This window comes from Chionomys nivalis, chromosome 24, assembly GCF_950005125.1.
Source record: "Chionomys nivalis chromosome 24, mChiNiv1.1, whole genome shotgun sequence".
Lineage (NCBI taxonomy): Eukaryota > Metazoa > Chordata > Mammalia > Rodentia > Cricetidae > Chionomys > Chionomys nivalis.
The window spans coordinates 20,753,688-20,766,037 of NC_080109.1; the positions used below are offsets into that span (position 1 = coordinate 20,753,688).

At 39.9% G+C, this 12,350-nt stretch overlaps 1 protein-coding gene across 2 annotated transcripts in view; it reads left to right on the forward strand.

Moving 5' to 3' along the window:
• The first annotated feature begins 13 nt into the window (after window positions 1–13).
• The window catches only part of Nbea (neurobeachin), a 487,335-nt gene continuing 474,998 nt past the window's right edge, over window positions 14–12,350 (forward strand). For both annotated transcript variants that reach the window (XM_057757235.1, XM_057757236.1), the window contains exon 1: window positions 14–770. In XM_057757235.1, the coding sequence (XP_057613218.1) occupies window positions 501–770 (270 nt within the window). In that variant the 5' untranslated portion in view covers window positions 14–500. The remainder of the gene's footprint in view (window positions 771–12,350) is intronic.

Sequence of the window (12,350 nt, forward strand, 5' to 3'; positions counted from 1 at the left end):
GGGGCGGCAACATGGCGGAGTGAGCGGCGGCGTCGGGGCTTCACAACAACAGCGGCGCCGGTGGCAGCGGCCCGAGCTTCGGCCCCCGGCGGAGGGCGGAGGACAGTGCGAGGCGAGGCAGCATCCCCGCGGGGGGCCGGGCCGGTGACAGCGAGCTGTGGAGCTCGGTGACGGGAGCGCTGAGGGGATCTGGGAGGAGAGATCCGAGAGGCGAGCGCTGAGGAGGCGACCCGGGAGCGGAGCTGGGGGAGACGGCTGCGGCAGGCTGGGAGAGGACCCGAGAGGAGACCTCCGCGGCGACCCCCCGAGGCGATTGGCCGAGGCGCCCCGCACGGCCGCCGGGCCCGGCTGAGGCGCGGACGGGAGCGGGCCCCGGCGCCGCGGCGCTGGTGGATGCTGGGGCTGCGAGGCGCCGGCCGGGGGGCGGGGGCCGCGGCGGGGATAACGGAACCGGCGGAGGCGGCGCGGCGGCGCTGCGCGGCTCCTCAGCAGCGGGGCGGATGGCGAGCGACAAGCCGGGCCCGGGGCTCGAGGCGCAGCCCGCCGCTCTCCTGGCCGTCGGGGCCGGCGGCGGTGGAGGCGGCGGAGGCGCCATGGGGGAGCCGCGGGGGGCGGCTGGCTCGGGCTCCGGCCCGGTGGTGCTGCCCGCGGGGATGATCAACCCTTCGGTACCGATCCGCAACATCCGGATGAAATTCGCCGTTCTCATCGGACTCATACAGGTCGGCGAGGTCAGCAACCGGGACATCGTGGAGACCGTGCTCAACCTGGTAAGGGTCCCCCCGGGCGCCCGCGCCCTACCTCCCCGCGTCCCTCAGCCGCCCGCCCGGCCGCCCGCGCGCGGCCACGGCCACCGCGCCACCTCCCTCTTGCCACCCGGGCGATGCCCAACTCAGGTCGGCTTTCTAGCACTTCCGACGACCGTCCGTTCGGGCCTGGACCGTGCGTGGAAGGGTGAGGCGGCCCTTGAGTCCTCTGGGGCTTTTTCTTCTCCTTCTCTTAATTGTCCATGCTGTGGCTCCGCGAGGTGACAGCCGGGCCCCTGGGGCACGACACCCCCATTCCACCCCCCCCCCCCCCGCGCGCGCCTCTCGCTCCCGAAATGCGAGAAGCGCACTCTGTCCAACTTGAGCAGCTGAGGGACTGTGTTTTCCGGGGAGGGCGACGAATGATGCAGATTTTGCGTCTGTCCTTCGGTACATTCTGAGGCTGTGATGGAGAGCGCGGTCCCGTCTCCAGACGACCTTCCCCTCTTTGTAATCATCGCTCTCCTTCCCTTAGCCTTTGGGGGGTGTGGGGCGCAGAAGGTGTTAAAATAGAAGGGACACCGGATCATACAGGTTGGTTCCTGTGGTTGCCTTCTGGAGCGTGGCTTGTGGAGAAAGAGCGGAGGGAAAGATTTCAAAGGCAGCCTAGGTTTTGGCTCCTTTCATGGCAAGAGTTACTGCAGAACCGTGTATGACTTAATGTTTTGCGCTATCTACAGGGAGTCTAAGCAGTGTTCCTGATGGCAGGGAAAGAAAGGAAGGAGAGGAAAATTCTGAATAGAGCATAATTAAGGGTGGTTCATGGATCTTGCGTTTTGTAAATGCAGTGGTTTGGGGATATTTTGTTCAGTTTTGTTTTTGTTTTCTGCAGCAAAGCTTTTCAAACAGTTTGTTCTGCAACATCTAGCCCTTGACATTCAGTAAGGTTGGATTTTGGAAGGCGAGGTGTAAATCAGGAGCAATCAGTTGACCATTGTACTTGGTGTGAAGTCGAGGGATAAAAAAAATGCTTGCTAGGGGATTTTTTTTTTCCATACTTATGTAGTCTGAATTTTCAGTGAAGCAATTATTTTTATTTGTTGTGCTGGAAAATTGAGAGAACACTGCAGCTATGGCAGCGGTACTCTGAGACGCGGATTAGATAATGTCTGTGCTTTATGAACCTTTGAGATTCACAGGAAAGTTGAAGCACTTGTTTTCCTTTCTGCTAGCGTGTCAGGTCAAAGATAGGTTATCTGTCTTTACTTTGCTGTATTTATGGCTGCTTGGATACAAAGCACCTCTTTTACTTTTGCGGACCTTTCAAATAAATCACCACGAAAGTCAGTGTAAGTTAGTGATGTTGTTATCCCATAGGCATACCAGTTCTTTTCAAAGCACTAGTGTGAATATGGTTTTCTTTTTATTTTACCTTATCCCAAATAGGCCATTACTTTTATCGTTACCCCCCCCCTTGTTTTTAGAAGACATGCAGTTTCGAGAAATGTATTCATGTGTTAGCTGCTACCCAATTTATGTACATTTTAAGTAACACACACACATTTTAAGTTTTGCCATTTTTCTGTAGTCAATAGGATTTTTACTTTGGATGATAATGGTATTTGTGTGCTTACCTAGAGCATTGTAACCTGATAAGAGGTAGTAGGGCTCCTACAAGCTGGAAACTGATTTGAATATGGAACCAGTGTGGACTCTGCAGCAGCCATGCCTGCTGGATCAGTTCTTAACAGATGGGTTCGTTAGATACACAGTAGACTAAAAAAGGAAGTGAAGTATTTCTTTTTTGGTAAAAAAGACATTTAACTCTTCAGTGAAATGAAATCTACTATAAATGGTGCAAGAATTTTTTTTTTTAAATATTTAGTCTTAGCCTAGACCTTAGAAATGTGATACCAAAATTGCATACACTTCAATTCCCCAGTTTGATCTTTGCATAGAAATACTAAGTGCAAACTTTCTTTGCAGGCATTTAAGGAGTGCAGTCTATTTTCAGATGGAAACTTTTGAGGTAAAGAGTAGATGGCAAAGGAGCTATTCATTACTATGTTGCTGGCTGTATTGTAGTTCCTGAATTAGCCATGTGAGGTATAGGTTTTTGCATTGTAGATTTAAGGTTAATTAATCTTAATAGTTCAAAATAGTCGTACTTGAAATTGTGGAATTTTAAGTTGATCATTAAAAGTATATTTACAATTATAATAATTATCAAAGCCTTATTTTTATTTGATAAGTAAGCACAACTAGTAAAATTCATTTGGAGTACTGAGTGATGTGTTAGAAGTTGGAAGCTTTTAATATTTCTAAAATGAATTTCTTTTACTTTGGATCTTAAGTTAAACGTGAAAGCACAATGTAAGGTGGACACCTTGAAACATCGTTTCCATTGGCCAGTGACAGGGAAGGAAGGGAACTAATGAGACCTTGGGTTTCTACAGTATGCTTGGCTAGTCAGTCACCTTTGACAATGTATTTCTGTTTGTTCCTGTTCATTCATTCTTTCTGTATAATGAGAAAATATGAGAAAACTAGTGTTTGGTCTTCAGGTGCTGTTTCACATTTGCCTTACCTGAAAAACATTTGCAAAGTAAAGTCTGAGTATGTAGTACAATACAGGACTTCATAGCTCTGCTTGGAATTTTTCTGCTTTTTATCCAAGGCAGTGGGCATTTCCCCTACCCAGGGTTTGTAGGGAAGAATGACAGAGTAACAGATAAAGTGAATGATGTCATTGTAGGTGCTTGTCTTGTGTATCATGGTGTTGTAGGTGACTTAAAACATCCAAATATGGAACAGAGCTTTCAGGAAAGCGACTGAATTAGGTTGAAAATAATGTTACATAGCCAGTGACCGAAACTAGTCAGGAAGTTGGCTTCAGGAGGAATTTTTTTATGTGGCATCATAAGAGAATTTATGTTGAAGAGGTTTTATTGGTTAGCTTCTCATGTAAAGCAGGCATACTCAAGTCATTGTTTCCTTTGTAAACATACTTGACATGTATTTATAGAAAGTTTCTACTTCCTTCCAGGAAATGCTATGTACATCTCATGTTTTATCTTTGTTTGTAACACAGAAGTTTTTTTTTTTAAATGTATATTTTTAGGAAAGATAAAAGAGAATTAATATTTAATAAAATAATTACAACAGTGTTTAAAAATCTTTAGATAGTATAAATTTTAAATATAATTGTAGAATGCAACTGTAGTCTTATAGATTTGTTTCATGAGTTATTGAATTTGATTTTTTTCATGAGTTTATAGATAATTTTAAATTACTATACAATGTATCATTGTGTCTTCAGTTGTAGGAATGATAGTACTCTAACTTCTTAAAAATATAAATGGTATAACAGTTCAATGTATTAAAAGATGCAACTAAATGCACGAGGGCATTTAGACTAGTAAATTCCTCTTGGTATATGGATCATGGTAGTTTTGTGAGGGGGGTATTTATTTATTTATTTATTAATAAACTATGGCTGTAACCCTTCTTCCTTGAGAGTCTCTTCATTTGCAAATTAGTAATCAGAATAATTTATATTTTACTGATAGAATTTCATAATTCAAATACATTTAAATTGAATTTATTAAATATATATGTTGTACGAGCGGGCCCTTTTGTTTTTTTCCAGCCACCTGGCTAGCTTACACCTGAAATAACCACACAGAAACTGTATTAATTAAAATACTGCTTGGCCATTAGCTTTAACTTTTTATTGGCTAATTTTTACATCTTAATTTAACCCATTTCTAATCATCTTTGTATCGCCATGTGTCTGTGGCTTACCGGCAAGATTCTAACCAGCTTTCATCTCGGGCAGGAGATCCATGGCGTCTGCCACTCTGCCCTTCTTCCCAGCATTCAGTTCTGTCTACTCTGCCTACCTAAGTTCTGTCCTATCAACTAGGTCAAGGCAGTTTCTTTATTCATTATCCAATGAAAGCAACACACAAACAGAAGGAACTCCTACACCATTTCTCCTTTTCTGTTTAAATGAAAAGGAAGGCTTTAACTTTAACATAGTAAAATTACATATAACAAAACAGTTATTAAGTAAGATTATAGTTATAATATATCTATTTTATTTTTTATTATAACAAAGGAAAACTATAACTATAACTTTATTTTTTAACTCTATCAAAGACTTTAGAAGGATATAATATTACCTATGTAAACTGGAAGTTTATTATAAACAACTTTTAAAACTGTAGAATTGACAGAGACATCTCGCTGTCTGGACAGTTACCCAAAGTTTTTTTGTGATTGGTTTAGGTTGAACATTTCTCCAAAGGTGGTCATATAGTTGGTGCCAGGACTTTATGAACCCTCCTAGTTAAGACACTGAACAGATAGATTCATTAGTAAATGGCTGTAGTTTCCGCCTTCAAATTTGATCAAGTATGAATTGAAGAGAGCTAAATGTCTTCTTGATTCAATATCAGTACCTCTGTGCCTGCCATGATTGACTGTTTGTCTTGGTTATTTTTCATTGTCAACTTGACACAGTCTAGAGTCATCTTGAGAGAATTACCTTGATGGAGGAATTACCCAGATCAGATTGGGCATAGTTATGGGGATTATTGTTTTATTTGATGTAGGAGGGCCCCGCTCACTGTGGATGGCATCTTTCCCTGGTTAGAAGGCCCTGTGCTCTTAAGCATAGGCCTTCAAGCAAGCTAGCAAGTAACATCCCCTCATGATCTTTGCTTCATAATTCTGCTTGAGTTTCTGCTCTGAATTTTCTCAAGGATGAATTGTAAAATGAAATAAACCTTTTCCTTCCCTAAGTTGTTTTTGGTCTTGGTGTATAGCAGCAACAGACTAAAACTAGAACATTTAAATGTTCTTTTAAGATACATTATCGTTATTAGTTTTGAATCAAATGAAGTTGGGTTTTTATCAGTTGTGAATGGAAAGAATTCCTCTGCTAGTACAGAATTAGTATTTGAAATGAGACATTTTAAGATACAGAGTTTGCAGGCTGAGGTGGACTGTGAGGCAATGAGAGCATTGCCTTCCTTGGCAACTATTTTTTGATGGTTATAAAGCAGCTGTTTAAATTGTCACCATGTTACCTTGCTACGCAACTATTTGGGCTGGAATTTAGGGATGGTAGAGTCTTCTTGGAAACTCTTTGGGACCCCTTATAATGTCTAACACTAGAACAGCTTGCTTTGATCTAAATTTGCATGCCTGAAAGGAAAAGAAATTTCTTTTCCAAAGTGTGAGAGATCTCTTCTGCAAAGATGGAAGAGCAACAAAATATCAAGAAATTTGTAAGCCAGAAGGTCATTTTTACCTTATGCTAAATTGATAAGAAAGAACTTTAAATGAAAAATGTTCCATTCAGGTACCTCATCCAGTGTACTCCCAGCTTCCAGACACACGTCAAAGTGAATCCAGTCTACAGAGCATTAAATGAGGATGCAGCCGGGGTGGTAGAGTAGCTGTGCCACCTCAGCCTTAGTGTTTGCTTATTGTGCTGCAGGGAAGATCTTAAGATGAGGGTGGAGGCAGGACTTAGTCCTGTAAGACTACAACTTAAAAGCTGAACCTAAATTGATAGCCTGTATCTCGGTAAGACCTATTGTTTTGGTTACTAATTCAAGCTCTTGACTGAAGTACATAACTGAAAGTTTAGTAAGGTTTTAGGGAAACTGTACTTCCAGAAAATACTCAGCCTGATCAAAAGCCCATGTTCTTCTTTCTTTCTTTCTTTTTTTTTTTTTGTTGCCAGTCAAGTCTTTATTATTCATGTTTCTGCTAGAACACAGCTGCACATAAAAGCAAACTTTAATGTCATAGTAGTAGCTAAATTGTATCTGATGAAACAGTGGAAATCAGTCCAGGATGACTGATGGAGCAGAAATAATTGGCCATTCATACAGGAAAGAACAATTGAAGAAAATATTCTATCTTCAATTCTTTTAATTTAGATACAATGTCCAGAAGCTTATACTTGTTTTCATTTTTTTGAAAATAGACATTTTTCTCATGTAATATATCCTGATTATGGTTTCCCCTCCCTCTACTTCTCCTAGTTCCTCCCCACCTCCTTTCCATTTCGATCCATTTCCTTTATGTCCCTTATTAGAAAACAAACAGGATTCTAAGGGATAATAATAAAATAAAATATGCTATGATAAAACAAAAATTAACCCATTGGCATTGAACAAAACAAACAGAGGGAAGTGATTCCAAGAGAAGGCACAAGAAACAGAGAACCACTTATTATTCCCACACACAGGAATCCCACAAAACCCACTAAACTGTTAGCCGTAATAGAAACACAGAACCTGGTGCAGACCTATGCAGGCCTTGTGCATGCTGCCTCAGTCTCTGTGAGTTCACATGTGCATTACTCCTGTTAATTTGGAAGGCCTTATTTTCTAGGTGTCCTCTGTCCCTTCTGGCACTCACACTCTGCCTCCTCTTCTTCAGGGTTCCCTGAACTCTGAGGGGAGGGGTTTGATGGAGACATTCCTTTTATGGGCGAGTGTTCTAAGATCACTCTGCTTAATGTCTGGCTGTGGGTCTCTGTATTTGTTCCCATTGCTGCAGGAGGAAGCTTCTCTGATGCTGGCTGTGCAAGGTCCTGGTCTATGAGTATAGCAGAATGTCATTAGGACTTATTTTATTGCTACTTTTTTTTTTTTTTTTTTTAAAGAGCATTAATATGTAGTTTTCCCCTAGGTCCCTGGGATATCTAGTGCCAGGTTCTTGGTCATCTATGAAGTGTCTAGTGTGGGTCCCGCCTTGTGGAGTGGGCCTCATGGAAAATCAGATATTGGCTGGTTACTCTTACAGGCTTTGTGCCACCATCACCCCAGCATATCTTGCAGTCAGGATACCATTGTATATCCAAAGGTTTTGTGGCTGGGTTGGCATTTTGGTAGCCTACAAAAAATTCCCTTTTGTATCAAAAATGCTAGCTAGCATGTAGGATAAAAACTCAATGTAGGCGTGAGCCCCATTTCTCCATGTTCAAGGATTTGTGTAGGTGTTGTCTTTAGCAGTAAGGTCTTGATGTCAGGTTTGTGGAGAGCAACTTATAGTCTTGGCACAGACTGTGTTTTGAGGGATTCCCAAGGGACCCCTTTGACTAGCAACTCAATTAGATATAACTCTGTACTGGAAGCTTCATTTGGTGACAAGTGATGACCAGTTGGGGCTCTGTCTTCTCCCTCTGCATTATTTGGCAATATTATTTAGATTGCATATATATATATATATATATATATATATATATATATATATTGCCAATGATCTATAATATAGTCATATATATCATATATACACACATATGTAGACTCATATATGTGAATATTCTGCTGTACTTAGTTTTCATATTACTCCTCAAATGGCCCTTAATTTTAGTTGTCTTTTCCTGTATTCCTTCCCTTGGCCTCTTCTTCCCTCCCGCCCCCCACTTGATCTTCCTGTTCTAGCCACAGCCATGCATTTACAACTGTATTTCCCTTTTCTAAAAATATGTATCTATTTGCCCTAGTTCCTTAGTCTATATCTAACCTCCGTGGTTCTATGGATTGTAGCTTGGTTATCATTGACTTCACAGATAATGTCTCTATATAAGCAAATGCATACCATATCTCTCTTTCTTGGTTTTGGATACTTCACTTGGGATGATTTTTTTCTAGTTCCATCTATTTACCTGAAAATAATTCTCCATGTGGATATGTACCACATTTTCTTTATTTTTTTTTTTATTTTTTATTTATTTATTTATTTTTTTTTTGAGGGACACCTATGTTGTTTCCATTTTCTGGTGAAGTGGAGCAGCAATGAACATGATTAAACAAGTGTTTTGTGGTAGGATGAAGTGTCCTTTGGGTATATGCCCAAGGGTGGTACAGCAGGATCTTGAGGTAGATTGATTCTCATCTTCCTGAGGAACCACTGCACTGATTTTCACTGTGGCTGCACATGTTTGCACTCCTACCAGAAATGGATAGTGTTTCCCCTATTCCACATCCTTGCCAGCATGAGCTGTCTGTCACTTGTGTTATTGATCTTAGCCATTCTGACAAGTATAAGCTGAAATCTCAAAGTAGTTTTGATTTGAACTTCTCTGGTGGCTAAGAATGTTGAATATAGTATTTCTCAGCCATTTAAGTTTCTTCTATTGAGGATTTTTTTTGTACTCCATTTTCCAATTGGGTTGTTTTCTTGATGTCTAGTTTTTGAGTTCTTTATATATTTTGGATTTTAGCCTTTTATTGATTGTGGAGTTGATAAAAATCTTTTCCCGTTCTATAGGTTGCTGCTTTGTCCAAATAACAAGGTATACTGCCTTACAGAAGCTTTTCTGTTTCATCAGGTCCCATTTATTAATTGTTGATCTTAGTGCCTGTGCTAGTAGTGTTCTGTTTAGAAATTCTTTTCCTGTGCCGCTGAGTTTAATGCTATTTCCCACTTCCGCTTCTATCAGGTTCAGTATATCTGGTTTTATGATAAAGTCTTTGATCCATTTGGACATGAGTTTTTAAGGATGATTAAGTATGGATCTATTTGCATTCTTATGTAACCATCCAATTTGACCAGCACTATTTGTTGATGTTCTTTTTTCTAGTGTTTATTTCTGGCCTCTTTCTAAAAATCAGGTATCCATAGGTATATGGATTTATGCCCGGGTCTTCAGTTCTGTTCCATTGATCAGTGTGTTTGTTTTTATGCCAAGATCGTGCTTTTTTTTTTTTTTTTTTTTTTTTTATTACTAAAGCTCTGAGCACTCGGGAGGCAGAGACAGGCGGATCTCTGTGAGTTCGAGACCAGCCTGGTCTACAAGAGCTAGTTCCAGGACAGGCTCCAAAACCACAGAGAAACCCTGTCTCAAAAAACCAAAAAAAAAAAAAAAAAAAAAAAAAAAAAAAAAAAAAATACTAAAGCTCTGTAGTACAATTGAAGTCAGGTGTGGTGATACCTCTGGTAGTTCTTTTATCATTCAGGATTGTTTGAACTGCCCACAGTGTTTTTTAGGAAGTTCTCATTCTAAGCCTGAGACATCTCAAAGAAGTGGGATGCCTGAGCAGTAGACCTGCTAGATGGAAAATATCCTAGGGAAGGTAACAGAAAAGTGGGAGAATGAATAGGTTCTTCCAAAATTAGCTGCCTGAATAATTCCATTTGCCAGGATGTGAAATTATGGTTATTCTGTCTATGGATACACTTAGAATTAATGGCTGTGATTTACTTTACAATGTGCTTGGTTAAGTAAAAGTAATCACGGTTTGTGTGTGTGTTTAACTATTTCATATTAGTTGTATGAAGAGTATTTGAATTATGAATTTCTTATGTAGCTATATATTGTCAACTTTTGGAGTTACTACTAAGAAGGATGTATGATTTGAGGTGAACAAGAATAATGCTTATAAGACTAAAAATTAGACTGGATGCACTAACTTGGCATTATGTTTTTTAAAATTTATTTTTATTGATGATGGTAGGGTGGTGAAATCATTTTCTGTTTCAGATAAAGACAGTAGAAGTATTGATATAAAAAAGTTCTATTATCTACAGGCGGTGGTGGTGCACGCCTTTAATCCCAACACTTGGGAGGCAGAGGCAGGTGGATCTCTATGAATTCAAGGTCAGCCTGGTCTACAAAGTGAGTTCCTAGAGAGCTACCCAGAGAAACCCTGTCTCAAGAAAAGTTCTGTTATCTGTCTGTCTATCTGTCCATCCCTTCATCTGTCTGTCTGTCTGTCTGTCTGTCCTTCCACCTGCCTGCCTGCCTGCCTGTGTACCTCCCTATCTATGTGTCTATCTATTCTATGTGAGTAATATGACCCGACTGTTATAGATTTCTTTGGACTTTGACTGCTCAGCATCTGGTCTTTTTTGCTGTTAACAGTTTAAGATTTTTGACATTCATTTGAGGAATTACGTTTTCCCATTTTTATAGTTTGGTGTTTCCTTGGACCATACTGATAACTGGTTTATCAGAAACAGAAACTGGTTATAAAATTTAGCTGTATGTTTTAGACAGTTTGATAACATATTTTATTCTGTTGCAGGAATTTTCAGTGAGTTATTAAAATGCTAGAATGTAAATGTAAAGTTGACTGGCAGTCTTCCACAGTGAAAGGAGTAACACAAAGATATTTGAACCAAGAGGTGAATTGCAGAGGGCATCTTTGGAACATCTCAAGTCTGCTGGTTATATATTCATATGTTTCAGTGTGTTAAGATAACTCATTTCCTATTTTGCTTGTGCTTGTTTGAGTCCTTTTTCTCATGATTGCATGTCTAAGACTCCTAATACTTTAAATTATAAGTTGAAAAAAATCCCTTAGGGTATTAAATATTGCAGGACAAACAATAGAAGTATGGATTTTCCAAAGGACTTGGTATGTTTCAAAAAGAAGAAATAAACATGGTTAATTACTATCAATATTCATTCTCACTAAACAAGAACACGAGGTAGTAGCATGAACAAAATGATTATTATTTGTTAGGGAATGCAAAAAACATTCTTAAATACCGTTGCTGAGCATAAAAATGTTATAATTGTATGAATGTAATTGTAGCAGTACTTATCAAGAATTTGAAAGAGCTTCCTGTGCTTAATTCTTAGTTTTTTGATTGTTTTTGAGAAAGGCTGGCCTAGAGTTTACTGTGTAGCAAGATGACCGTAAGTTTTTGTTCTGCCTGTCTGCACCTTCTTAGTGCTGGCAGATGTACTTTACCACACCCTGTTTATGTGGTGCTGGAAACTGAAATAAGAGCCATATACATGCTAAGCAAACATTGTACCAACTGAACTAAATCTCCAGCCCTAGGCTTCTTTAGCTTAGGAAAATTTACCCTTGGACAGGTTTGAAAATAAATGTAGTTTAGTGTTATAAAGTAGTTAACAACAATCTATTTGGTAGTAGGAAAAAGTTAAATAATTTTACAGCCATGTTATAATTATTATACAGTTTACAGTAATGATTTCTCTGTTTTTTTTTTCTGTCATGTCTCTCTAATGTGGGTTATCTGCTTGATTAGATTGTTGCGCATATTAAATGTAATTATTACATGCAAAGATCTTAGGGCATAGATAATATTTAGTACTTATTGTTGTTCACATTCTTAGTCTGAAAAAAAGAGTAACTTAACTAAAACAAATGCAAAATATCTGAGCCTGGGAACCCATCAAAAAGATCTCAGGTGCCCCCATCATGTACTCCTGAATCTTGCTCTCATTTCAGATGATGCCTGTGGTACTCTTTCTCCCTCCTTACCTCCCTTCCTCTTTTCCTTTCTTCTCTAATTTCCTACTTTGAGGAGGGTAGAGACTAGGAAAGGAATAGGCATGAGGTAACACATGTTTCTTTACCTGGAACCTGCTGCGTCTATTCCTTCCTTCACATGGCTGAGTCTTACATGGATATATAGTAAGGCATGAATGATGATCCCAGGAAAATAATACCTCCCTCTGGGAATATTTGTTTAAATATTTAGAAAACTACTTGGATAACAAGCCTAAGGGGCAAGTTATAGGATTAAATACCATTTCATGATTACTTAGTTTTAGAAAATAATTTCAGTGACAGTCTCAATGACTGACAATATCCTGTTCAT